We start from the raw sequence: 12,130 nt of genomic DNA, 5'->3' as shown, positions 1-12,130 counted from the left end.
GTTTCATTTATATAAAACAAATTCCAAGAAACCAACGTACATAAAAATAAACATGGGTAAACTAACCCGTCGCACACCTATACAAAATACACGAACACATAACCACAAACAATCTCCGACAAGGACATGAGGGGAAACAGAGGGTTAAATACACAACATGTAATGAATGGGATTGGAACCAGGTGTGTAGGAAGACTAGACAAAACCAATGGAAAATGAAAAATGGATCAATGATGGCTAGAAGACCGGTGACGTCGACCGCCGAGCACCACCCGAACAAGGAGGGGCATCGTCTTCGGCAGTGACAGTACCCCCCTGCCTCCTGAAGCGGACCAGCCACCACCAGCCTGAGGAGAGACACATGGAACGAGGGGTTAATGCGGTAATGGGGGGGAAGCTTTAACCTATGACATACCTCGTTCACTCTCCTCAGGACTTTAAACGGCCCCACAAACCGCGGATCCAGCTTCCGGCAGGGCAGGCGGAGGGACAGGTTTCGGGTTGAGAGCCAGACCCTGTCCCCTGGTGCGAACACCGGGGCCTCACTGCGGTGACGGTCTGCGCCAACTTTCTGCCACCGTACGATGCGCTGAAGGTGGACGTGAGCGGTGTCCCAGGTTTCCTCCATGCACCGGAACCAGTCGTCCACCGCAGGAGCCTCGGTCTGACTCTGATGCCAAGGGGCCAGAACCGGCTGATACCCCAACACACACTGAAAAGGAGAGAGGTTAGTGGAGGAGGGGTGGAGCAAGTTCTGGGCAATCTCTGCCCAGGGCACGAACGCCGACCACTCCCCCGGCCGGTCCTGGCAATAAGACCTCAGAAACCTACCCACATCCTGGTTAACTCTCTCCACCTGCCCGTTACTCTCAGGGTAAAAACCCGAGGTAAGGCTGACCGAGACACCCAGACATTCCATGAATGCCTTCCAGACCCTTGACGTAAACTGGGGGCCCCGATCAGACACTATATCCTCAGGCACCACGAAGTGCCGGAAGACGTGTGTAAACAGAGCCTCCGCAGTCTGTAGGGCCGTAGGGAGACCGGGCAAAGGGAGGAGACGACAGGACTTAGAAAAACGATCCACAACGACCAGGATCGTGGTGTTACCTTGTGAAGGTGGAAGATCGGTTAGGAAATCCACCGACAAGTGTGACCACGGCCGTTGTGGAACGGGTAAGGGTTATAACTTACCTCTGGGTAGGTGTCTAGGAGCCTTGCACTGGGCGCACACGGAGCAGGAGGAAACATAAACCCTCACGTCCTTAGGTAAAGTGGGCCACTAGTATTTCCCACTAAGACAGCGCATCGTCCGACCGATCCCAGGATGACCAGAGGAGGATGACGTGTGAGCCCAGTAGATCAATCGATCGCGGACAGCAGATGGAACATACAGACGCCAAGCTGGACACTGAGGGGGAACGGGCTCTGCACGTGACGCCCGCTCAATGTCCGCGTCCAGCTCCCACACTACCGGTGCCACCAAACAAGAGGCTGGGATTATGTGAGTAGGATCCATGGACCGCTCCTCTGTGTCCTACAGCCGGGACAGAGCGTCTGCCTTAACGTTCTGGGAGCCTGGTCTTTACGAGAGGGTAAACACAAAACGGTGAAAAACATGGCCCACCTTGCCTGGCGAGGATTCAGTCTCCTCGCCTCCTGGATGTACTCCAGATGGGTAGTCCAGTTGCGGTGGTCAGTCCAGATGAGAAAAGGGTGTTTAGCCCCCTCAAGCCAATGTCTCCACACCTTCAAAGCCTTGACGACAGCCAACAGCTCTCGGTCCCCCACATCATAGTTTCGCTCCGCCGGGCTGAGCTTCTTAGAAAAGAAGGCACAGGGGCCTCCGCCTAGGTGGCGTACCCGAGCACTGAGAGAGCACAGCTCCTATCCCAGCCTCAGATGCATCCACCTCCACTATGAATTGCAAAGACGGATCCGGATGACCCAACACAGGAACTGAGGTAAACAGAGCGTTCAGTTGCCTAAAAGCCCTGTCCGCCCCAGCCGACCACAGCAAGCACACCGGACCCCCCTTCAGCAGTGAGGTAATGGGAGCAGCTACCTGACCAAAACCCCGGATAAACCTCCGGTAGTAATTGGCAAACCCTAAAAATCGCTGCACCTCCTTCATCGTGGTGGGAGTCGGCTAATTACGCACGGCTGCAATACGGTCACTTTCCATCTCCACTCCTGACGTGGATTAGCGATACCCTAAGAAGGAGACGGACTGTTGAAAGAACAGGCATTTCTCAGCCTTGACATACAGGTCATGCTCCAACAGGCGACCAAGCACTCTGCGCACCAGGAACACATGCTCGGCACGTGTAGCGGAGTATATCAGAATGTCATCGATATACACTACTACACCCTGCCTGTGAAGGTCCCTGAAAATCTCTTCTACAAAAGATTGGAAGACTGATGGAGCATTCTTTAACCTGTATGGCATGACGGGGTACTCATAATGCCCTGAGGTGGTACTAAATGCTGTCTTCCACTCGTCTCCCTCTCGGATACGCACCAGGTTGTACGCACTCCTGAGATCCAGTTTGGTGAAAAAGCACGCCCCGTGCATTAACTCAATTGTTGTGGCGATCAGAAGTAGCGGGTAACTGTAGCCCACCATGATTTTATTGAGACCTCGATAATCAATGCACGGGCGCAGACCTCCATCCTTCTTCTTCACAAAAAAGAAACTCGAGGAGACGGGTGAAATGGAGGACAGAATGTACCCCTGACGCAAGGATATACGGATTCCACCGGGTTCAGGTTGAGAAGGGGCGCTCAGTATAGACCCCGGTTGGGCTGGTGGAGGCTCTGGAAGAACTCCCTGTCTCTCCCAGTGGTCCATATTCTGGACAACGCGATCCATGGCGGCGCACAGATGGTGAAGCTTCTTCGCATGCTCCTGGACGCGCTCCTCCACCTCCATGTCCGGGGTATCCTCTCCTGCTGACTTCATAAGATTGGTCGGAGATTCTGTCATTGTCGTGTGTGTAGGTGGCAGGGAAGTCAGGCGCAGGAGAAACCAACTTGGTGTAACTGGAGTAGTTTCATTTATATAAAACAAACTCCAAGAAACCAACGTACATAAAAATAAACATGGGTAAACTAATCCGTCGCACACCTATACAAAATACACGAACACATAACCACAAACAATCTCCGACAAGGACATGAGGGGAAACAGAGGGTTAAATACACAGCATGTAATTAATGGGATTGGAACCAGGTGTGTAGGAAGACCAGACAAAACCAATGGAAAATGAAAAATGGATCAATGATGGCTACAAGACCGGTGACGTCGACCGCCGAGCACCACCCGAACAAGGAGGGGCATCATTGACTTCGGCAGAAGTCGTGACACATACAGTCAATAACACAATAGAAAAGAAAAATAGAAAAATCTATGTACAGTGTGTGCAAATGTAGAAGAGTAGGGAGGTAGGCAATAAATAGGCCATAGAGGCGAAATAATTACAATTTAGTATTAATACTGGAGTGATAGATGTGCAGATGATGATGTGCAAGTAGAGATACTGGGGTGCAAAAGAGCAAGAGGGTAAGCAATAATATGGGGATGAGGTAGTTGGGTGTGCTATTTACAGATTGACTATGTACAGGTGCAGTGATTGGTAAGCTGCTCTGACAGCTGATGCTTAAAGTTAAAGCTGATGCTTAAAGAAATCTAGCGCTCTGTCAGAGTGACCATCGGGTTCTTGGTCACCTCCCTGACCAAGGCCCTTCTCCCCCGATTGCTCAGTTTAGCCGGGCGGGCCAACTCTAGGAAGAGTCTTGGTGGTTGCAAACTTCTTCCATTTAAGAATGATGGAAGCCACTGTGTTATTAGGGACCTTCAATGCTGCAGAAATGTTTTGGTACCCTTCCCCAGATCTGTGCCTCGACACAATCCTGTCTCGGAGCTCTATGGACAATTCCTTGACTTCATGGCTTGTTTTTTGATCTGACATGCACTGTCAACTGTGGGACCTTATATAGACAGGTGAGTGCCTTTCCAAATCATGTCCAATCAATAGAATTTACCACAGGTGGAATCCAATCAGGGTGTAGAAACAGGATGCACCTGAGCTCAATTTCGAGTCTCATAGCAAAGGGTCTGAACACTTATGTAAATAAGGTATTTATGTTTTCATTTGTTTTATATTTTTATAACATTTTTAAAAACCTGTTTTTGCTTTGTCATTATGGAGTGTTCTGTGTAGATTGATGAGGAAAAAAACTGTTTTAATCCATTTTAGAATAAGGCTATAATCTAACAAAATGTGGAAAAAGTCAATGGGTCTTAATACTTTCCGAATGTACTGTATATGTTTTGTCAAATGCCTAAGTATTTGTATTTGGGAACACTTTCGATTGGAGAACCATCTATTGAGTGAAAATATAGTTAATCTGAAACATTCTTATGAGAGTTTAAAAACAAAATCTTTTGTATTTTGTTTTGCCCGTATTAAATCAGCAAGGGATTCCTGCATAGCTTCATATTACAATCTGACTGTAGTTTTGACACAGCCCAATCAACAGTCGTGGCAATAGCATACATAATACTATCATCTGCAAATGGATTCAGTCCAAAGAAAATGACAGATTGACCAATGGTGTTTGTATAAATAGTGAAGGGAACATAATCTACCCCTGTAGTACACATTTATGTCCTGTACTTCAAGAAATTCAGACTTAAACCCCATCAATCAGGATGGCTTGAGTTCTGTCACTAAGATAATCATGAAACCATGACCAGGCATCAGAGCTCAGGCCTATCGAGGACAACTTATTCAATAAAATAGCATCATCAACTGTATCAAAAGCAAACAAAGCAGCACATGTAATTTAGGTGTGTAAAGCATCGACAAGATCATTAACAACTAAAGTAGTTGCTGTAATAGTGCTATGCCCAGGTCTAAACCCTGATTGGTTTACATTCAACATACATTCCACATTTCTCAGATAATAAAGAGCAAAGTTGTACATTAACCAAGGATTCAACAATCTTAAGAAGGAAGGAAATGGGGCGATAATTATTAAGAGCTGATTTCCATACTTTTTGTATATTTCCAGATAACAATGTTAAAATAAAAAATATGGGTTATTGAGCCAAAAACGATGAGCACTGCACACTTAAGCAGACCAGGGTCCATTTAGTCGGCCCATGTGGATTTCTTGTTGTCTATTGCTAGCATAGCATCCAGAACTTATTTTTCTGTAAATAGCCTACAAGAAAAGCTTTGACTATCCTTCCTCTGATCATTTAGCAAGTTTCCCCTACAGTATCAGCATCCATCCCAATATCATTGCGAATAGGCTTAGAAGTTCTTTCAAAGAGATAGCCCGCTGAAATTGAATTGTGATTAAATGCATTGATGAGCGCATTTTTCTTCTTAATGAGGTCGGTGTCTAAATTATTTTGTTGTGGCAGAAAGGAGGAAGTAGTACCCTTCAGGGATTTTCCAGTTTTCCAGAATTTAGCCGGGTTCCGATTACAATCCAGAAGTGCAGTTACATAATAATCAGATTTAGGCTTTCTGATTTATCTTACACAATAATTCTTCAGTTGCGTAAAAGCTTTTAAGTCTGGGCCTAATCCTGTGTTCCTGTCCTTGACCCAAGCATCATCTCTTTTATGAATTACTTCTGAGAATTGTTTTGTGTACTAGGCATTCGATCTACCTGATTGATTATCCACAATAGTATTGAAGACATCTGCAAAAAGGCTCAAAGCTAAATCCAGTTCAGGGATAGCTGAAATACAATCAAGGTCCTTAAAATAAAAATCATAGAAAAAAAGCCTGTTCACTGAAGTTTTTTTAAGTTCCTCTTTGTGATGACACGAGGCTTAGATTTTTGTATTTTAACATCTTTAACACAGACAACTGGGCAATGGTCACTAATGTCTTGGGTGAAGACACCAGTGGAGACATATTACTCTGGTGTATTCATTAAAATAAGATCAATCAGAGTTGACTTTGAAGGATCTTTACCGTTGGGCTATGTAGCCTTAGTCACAAGCTGGGTTAGGTTTAGATCATTACAGATGTCTTTTAGATTGTCTGAAGCCTGCATGTTTTATGTCACCCAGGATAATAACTTCTGATTTAGTAAAAGAAGACAGTAAGCTAGTTAACTCCTCGAGTGCCCCAAAGGTTAGGTGAGGCAGGACGGTAGACCCCTATAACAGTTATGGATACATTTCTCCTCAGACAAAGGTTTAAAGATAGTAACTCAAACTTTTTGGCAAGGATTTTAGTAAAGAGAAGTATCAAAGTAAATGTAATTGCAAAAATATACATAAGTATTAAAAGTAAAAGTAAATGGATAAATAATTTGAAATTCCTTATATTAAGCAAACCAGATGGCACAATCTTTTTATTTTTTTTATTTCGGATAGCCAGGGGCACACTCCAACACTCACACATAATTTACAAACAAAGCATTTGTGTTTAGTGAGTCCGCCAGATCCGATGCAGTAGGGATGACCAGGGATTTTCTCTTTAAGTGCGTGAATTAGAAAATGTTCCTGTCCTGCTAAGCATTAAAAATATATTGAGTACTTTTGGGTGTAAGTGTCACGAGTGTCGTAGGGATTGGACCAAAACGCAGCGGGAACGTGTAAACTCATCTTCTTATATTATTAAAGAAGGAAAACAAAAGAAACACATATACAAAAACAGCAAACGCCACTAAACAGTCCCGTCAGGTGCACAAACACAAAACAGGAAACAACTACCCACAAACCCCATAGAAAAAACACCCCTCTTAAATAGGACCTTCAATTAGAAGCAACGAGGAGCAGCTGCTTCCAATTGAAGGTCAACCCAATAAACACCACATAGAAATAGACATACTAGAACTAACATAGAAATAGACTAACAAAGAACATAGCCCAACAAACCCCGAAACACTCTAAACAAACACCCCCTCTTAACTAAGAACATAGCCCAACAAACCCCGAAACACTCTAAACAAACACCACCTGTCACGTCCTGACCAAACTACAATAACAAACAACCTCTTTTACTGGTCAGGACGTGACAGTAAGGGAAAATGTGTGGAATAGAAAGTACATTTTTGTCTTCGGGAATATAGTGGAGTAAAAGTAGAAGTTCTTAAAAATATAAGTAGTAAAGTAAAGTACAGATACCCCCAAAAAACTACTTAAGTAGTACTTCAAAGTATTTTTACTTAAGTACTTTACAACAATGTCACTAACTTATTGTCTATCTTGATGGGAAAGTGGTCAACATTTCAGTTTATAAAAAGTTACGGAAAATATTGTTTGATGCGGTTACTAAACAGCTGCAACGTTCGATCGGTATCAGAGAATTCTGTTCCTATATCAGATTTGAAAAGCAGAGAAGTAGAGAAAGATTTCATGAGCTCTAACTTTTGTCTAAGCTGTTGGCAAAGTGGTCGAAGTAGCTGATTTGTGTCAAAAGTTGCATTGTTGTAGTAACAGTAAATGGAATGTCGGAAGTGAGGATGTCACAATGGGACCTTTAGAATGTTGAGGAAATCCCATGAAGTGGATGAAGATGGACAAAAAATGACTTAAAGCTTAATCATTTAAAAAGTATAACAGATATCAAAAAGTTATATACAAGCACAGTGTTCCTGACTGCTCTGCACATTTTAAAGTTTGACTGACATTTCTAGCTTAAGCGGTTTAAGGAGAGTAGCATTCCAAAGAATAAGAAGAAGAAGAAGTATGTTGAAGATTTAAAGTGGGGACGCTTGCTTCGCAAGCCCCATTAACAACACATCCATGTAGCCCAGAGAGAGGGCACATGCACAGATAGAGCCCTAAGGGTGCTGGGGCACCTGACCTTTTGCCCTACAATGAAAAAATAGTATTTTTTTCATTTTGAGTACTGGCCCCCCATAGGTCAGTGTACCACATGGGGATGTGTGTAACTCACTCCTCAGCCTGAAGTGTCCCCACTTGCATCTCTGAATAGCTAGCTCGGTTGGAGCTGAATCAGGAGGAAGTGGTACTCGCTATGCATGTAGTATGTGCACAGCCCTGCCAGAGAAGCAGTTATCAAAACATCTTTCTATATTGGTCGTAATGTAAGTAATATGGTGAAGTGCATGATGTTATACAGTGTTTACACATTTAGGATATGTGATGTGCCTGAAGTGAAATCATCCAGATGCTCGCACGCTCTCTCTCTCTCTCTCTCTCTCTCTCTCTCTCTGCCTCTCTCTGCCTCTCTTTCTGGACTATGTCCAAACCCTGCATTTTCCCTGCCTAGTGCACAGTAATGTGACGTGTTTTGATTCCTGTTATTATGATAAGACCTTCCAATTTCCTGTAGGGGCCGAATCATAACAAACAACGGCTACACTAACTACCCCATTCTCGGAAATAAGGGAAGGCCTAATGGCACTTTATTGGTTATTTTTATTCCCCCTCCCTCACAATCATTGCAATTAGATAATAATAACAATATCTGATGCTATTAAACAAACATCCACCAGCGTCTCTATATCGTAGGATCCAAGGTTGCGTCCCAAATGGCACCCTATTCCCTATGTAGTGCTCTTCCTTTGACCAAGGGCCTATACATATGGCTCTGGTCAAAAGTAGTGTGCTGTAAAGGGAATAGGGTGCCATTTGGGAGGCGACCCCATTGTGGATTATGTTTTCCTTCTGGAAACTTCAGAGTGTGTTATCAATCTCATTGTTTGGGCAGACATGCTTGATGAGCACCGTCATTACCTATGTTGATGAGGGCAATGAGATGTGACTTCCCCATGTCGTATTGAGACAGACAGATTTGGGGGCTGCGTACAGAATGACACCATATCTCCTACATAGTGCACTACTTGACCAGAGCCCTATGGTCAAAAGTATATTAAAATATAGGGAATAGGGTGCCATTTGGGACGCAGAGGAGTCGGGTTCATCTCATCTTGTCTTGTCGTACCCCTCCATTGGCCCCTGGGCTGAAGGAGCTCAACATATAATTTATTTTGATTGAAAGCGTGTTTCTGTTGAGATGTCACGAAAATGTTGTGTTTATTATGTAGCGAAGTTTAGACGCTCATAGCTTTTTTTGCAGAGGTCAGCGTTACCGTTCTTATTCATTCATGTTTGCCTGATGTTCTGTGATCTAATCCAGGGTTTCCCGAACTCGGTCTGAGTTTGAGCCCCAGGACTGAGTTTGAGCCCCAGGACTAACTGAGTTTGAGCCCCAGGACTAACTGAGTTTGAGCCCCAGGACTGACTGAGTTTGAGCCCCAGGACTGACTGAGTTTGAGCCCCAGGACTGACTGAGTTTGAGCCCCAGGACTGACTGAGTTTGAGCCCCAGGACTGACTGAGTTTGAACCCCAGGACTGACTGAGTTTGAGCCCCAGGACTGACTGAGTTTGAGCCCAAGGACTGACTGAGTTTGAGCCCCAGGACTGAGTTTGAGCCCCAGGACTGACTGAGTTTGAGCCCCAGGACTGAGTTTGGGAAACCCTGATCTAATCTATCGCTGAACATTCAAGGGAATAAAGAAAGAGATAGACAGACAGGCAAAGAGAGAGTGGTAGACAGAAAGAAAGAGGGAGGAGAGAGGGAGGAAGGGAGAGAGGAATCTAGAGCGAGGGAGGGAGAGGAAGGAAGAGAGAGGGGAATAGAGAGAGGGAGAGAAAGAGAGAGGGGGGTATAGAGAACAAGAAGGAAAATGAGAGGGGATGAGAAAAAAGAGAGGGAGAGAAAGAGAAAAATAGGCTTTTAGGAGTGCAGTTCACTCAGCCCCTCCTATTCACACACTGAAGCACCTCCAATCATTACACAGCTATCCTCTTTCTCAGTGTCTCCCTCTCTCTCGCTCTCTCTCTTGCGCTCTCTCTCTCTTGCTCTCTCTCACACTCACTCAATATTTATCTGCACACACTAACACACTTGCATATACTCTTGAACAGCTCTGTCTGTCTGTATTTTTCTTCTCTTTGTATCCTTATTTCACACTCACTTTCTCTTATTCCCGTTCTTTGCTTCTCTCGACATCAACGTGAGCCTGTCCTCTCTCTCTCTCTCTCTCTCTCTCTCTCTCTCTCTCTCTCTCTCGCTCTCTCTCTCTCTCTCCCCTCTCCTCCTCTCCCTCTCCCGGCCCCCGTCCCCCTCTCTGGGCTTACGGCAGGGCAGATATGAATGATAGTCGTAGCGGTGGCGTTAGCGGTGGAAGCGGCTGCTCTCTGATACTCTGCGCGACGACAGCAGCAGCCCGGTAATCCTCCCCCTCCGCTCTCTCCTCCCCCTCTCCCCCTCCATGGGGCGGAGCGTGTTTGTGGACCCCCCCCCCCCCCCCGCCTTCACCCTTCCGCCTCCTGAGCTGCACGCGCTCAGTGAGCACCTGAGAGGAGAGGAGCTGCTGGTGACTAAACCAGAGCACACACACATCACAGCCAGGGGGCCCCTGACGCAGCTCCACCACTAGCCCCAGCTCCCCTGATGCAGCTTCACCACTAGCCCCAGCTCCCCTGACGCAGCTGCACTGCTAGCTCTAGCTATCCTCAATAGGACCTGATACAGAACAGGACAGGAGGATGAGGAGGGAAGAGAAGGATGAGGAACAGACTCCAGCTGTCACACTGCTGACAGAGATGGGATAGGGATCTGTATAGACAGAGGATTAAGGAACGGGGATAGCGAGATAGAGGACCACTCTGAAGTAGCACAACGCTCTGAATAAACTTCCACTTTTCCATCCTCTGATTGCACTGCTGAAGTGGGCTGGCTCTGCGGACTTTAGACTTTAGACTTTAGACTTTCATGTCCTTTCGCCTGGTTAATATCTTAGACATGGAATCACCAACCAAGGAGATAGAGGATTTTGAGAGTAACTCTCTGAAGTTTCTGCAGCCAGACCAGATTGAGAAGATATGGCTGAGGCTGAGAGGACTGTGAGTAACCTTTTCTGTTTTTATTATTCTCACTGTTTGTAAATGTGTTAATGATTTGTCTCTGCATACTTGTGTTATAGTGTTTTGAGTGCAAATATTTCACTCTGTTCGCGCTTGACTTTGAATGTACTGCAGCCTAGATTACCAATCCTGTCAATTTGGTACATTTTTTGGGGCTCCTTTTCAAACACATTGAAAGTTAAGAGTTAATGGTTGAAATGCCTTTAAAACCTCTGTGAAAGTTCCGTGGAGAACATGTTTACAGAGGAATGTGTTATCAATACCACTCATGCAACATCAGCTTATTTTATCATTTGATGGTTTCAACAAAATTCATTATGTTTGATGCTCGAAGTGCATCTTTTTTTGCATTTGCGTTTATTATGAATTTAAAAGCTCTTCATGACCAGAAAATGTATAGGAATGACAGATGTTCTTTTACATTACTCTACACTGGCTTTGCGCTTCTGTTTTCCTATACATATTATCAGAGGATATATTTTATAAGGATTTGCCTTATCGAATGAGCCAGAAGTAAAGTACATGCGTAATCAGGTTAATGTAGCAGAAAGGAGCAAACATCCAGGGACCCAGAGGTTATAGAATACAACCAGGCAGTCAACACTGACACACAGGCAGCCAGGCAGTCAACACAATTACACACAGCTAACGGTTAGCCACTCATAATTACTAATTGGATGTCTGCTGTTTTCTGACTGTTTTCCCCTCTGCATCGAAGCTTCACATAGATAGAAATAAAGAGGGGAAAGATATTACATGTTACATTTTAGGATGAAAAAAAGTGATGAGGAAGATGTTTGCACCCCAATGACGTAGAAATAACCCCCGAAGATACACATTTGATCCCCGCACATTGTGTGTTAATGAAAGCACACGTGTTTGTGCATACTGTATGGATAGGTTTGTGCTTGTGTGTGTGTACATTTCCAATGTTCAGTATATGAACTCAAGTCAGTAGAAACAAACACATCGTTGTCTGCCTGTGTGTGTCATCAGAGAGTATGGATGGTCTCAGCTGTGATCCTGTTGCTCAGGCTGCAGTCCCTGATGTCCATCAGTGTTGCCTAATCTTCTGTCATCATGAGTGACAACATCACCCCAGTAGACCCTCAATATAGAATTACGAGATCAGGGGCTGTACGTTTTAAGCGTCTCAGAGTAGGAGTGCTGATTTAGGATCAGTTTAGCCTTTTAGAACA

At 44.8% G+C, this 12,130-nt stretch overlaps 1 protein-coding gene across 7 annotated transcripts in view; it reads left to right on the top strand.

Moving 5' to 3' along the window:
• pde1ca (phosphodiesterase 1C, calmodulin-dependent a) overlaps positions 1–12,130 on the top strand; it is a 170,195-nt gene that overhangs the window by 43,815 nt on the left and 114,250 nt on the right. For 3 of the 7 annotated variants that reach the window (XM_014157412.2, XM_014157413.2, XM_014157411.2), the window contains exon 1: positions 10,335–10,910. The exons of the other annotated variants lie outside the window; for them this stretch is intronic. In XM_014157412.2, coding sequence (XP_014012887.1) covers positions 10,780–10,910 — 131 coding nt within the window. In that variant the 5' untranslated portion in view covers positions 10,335–10,779. Of the gene's footprint in view, positions 1–10,334; positions 10,911–12,130 lie in introns of those variants that run through there. 7 annotated transcript variants of the gene reach the window in all.

This window comes from Salmo salar, chromosome ssa19 (assembly GCF_905237065.1).
Source record: "Salmo salar chromosome ssa19, Ssal_v3.1, whole genome shotgun sequence".
Taxonomy (NCBI): Eukaryota; Metazoa; Chordata; class Actinopteri; order Salmoniformes; family Salmonidae; genus Salmo; species Salmo salar.
The sequence above is the reverse complement of the archived record's forward strand: the minus strand, read 5'-3'. Positions and strand labels throughout refer to the sequence as shown.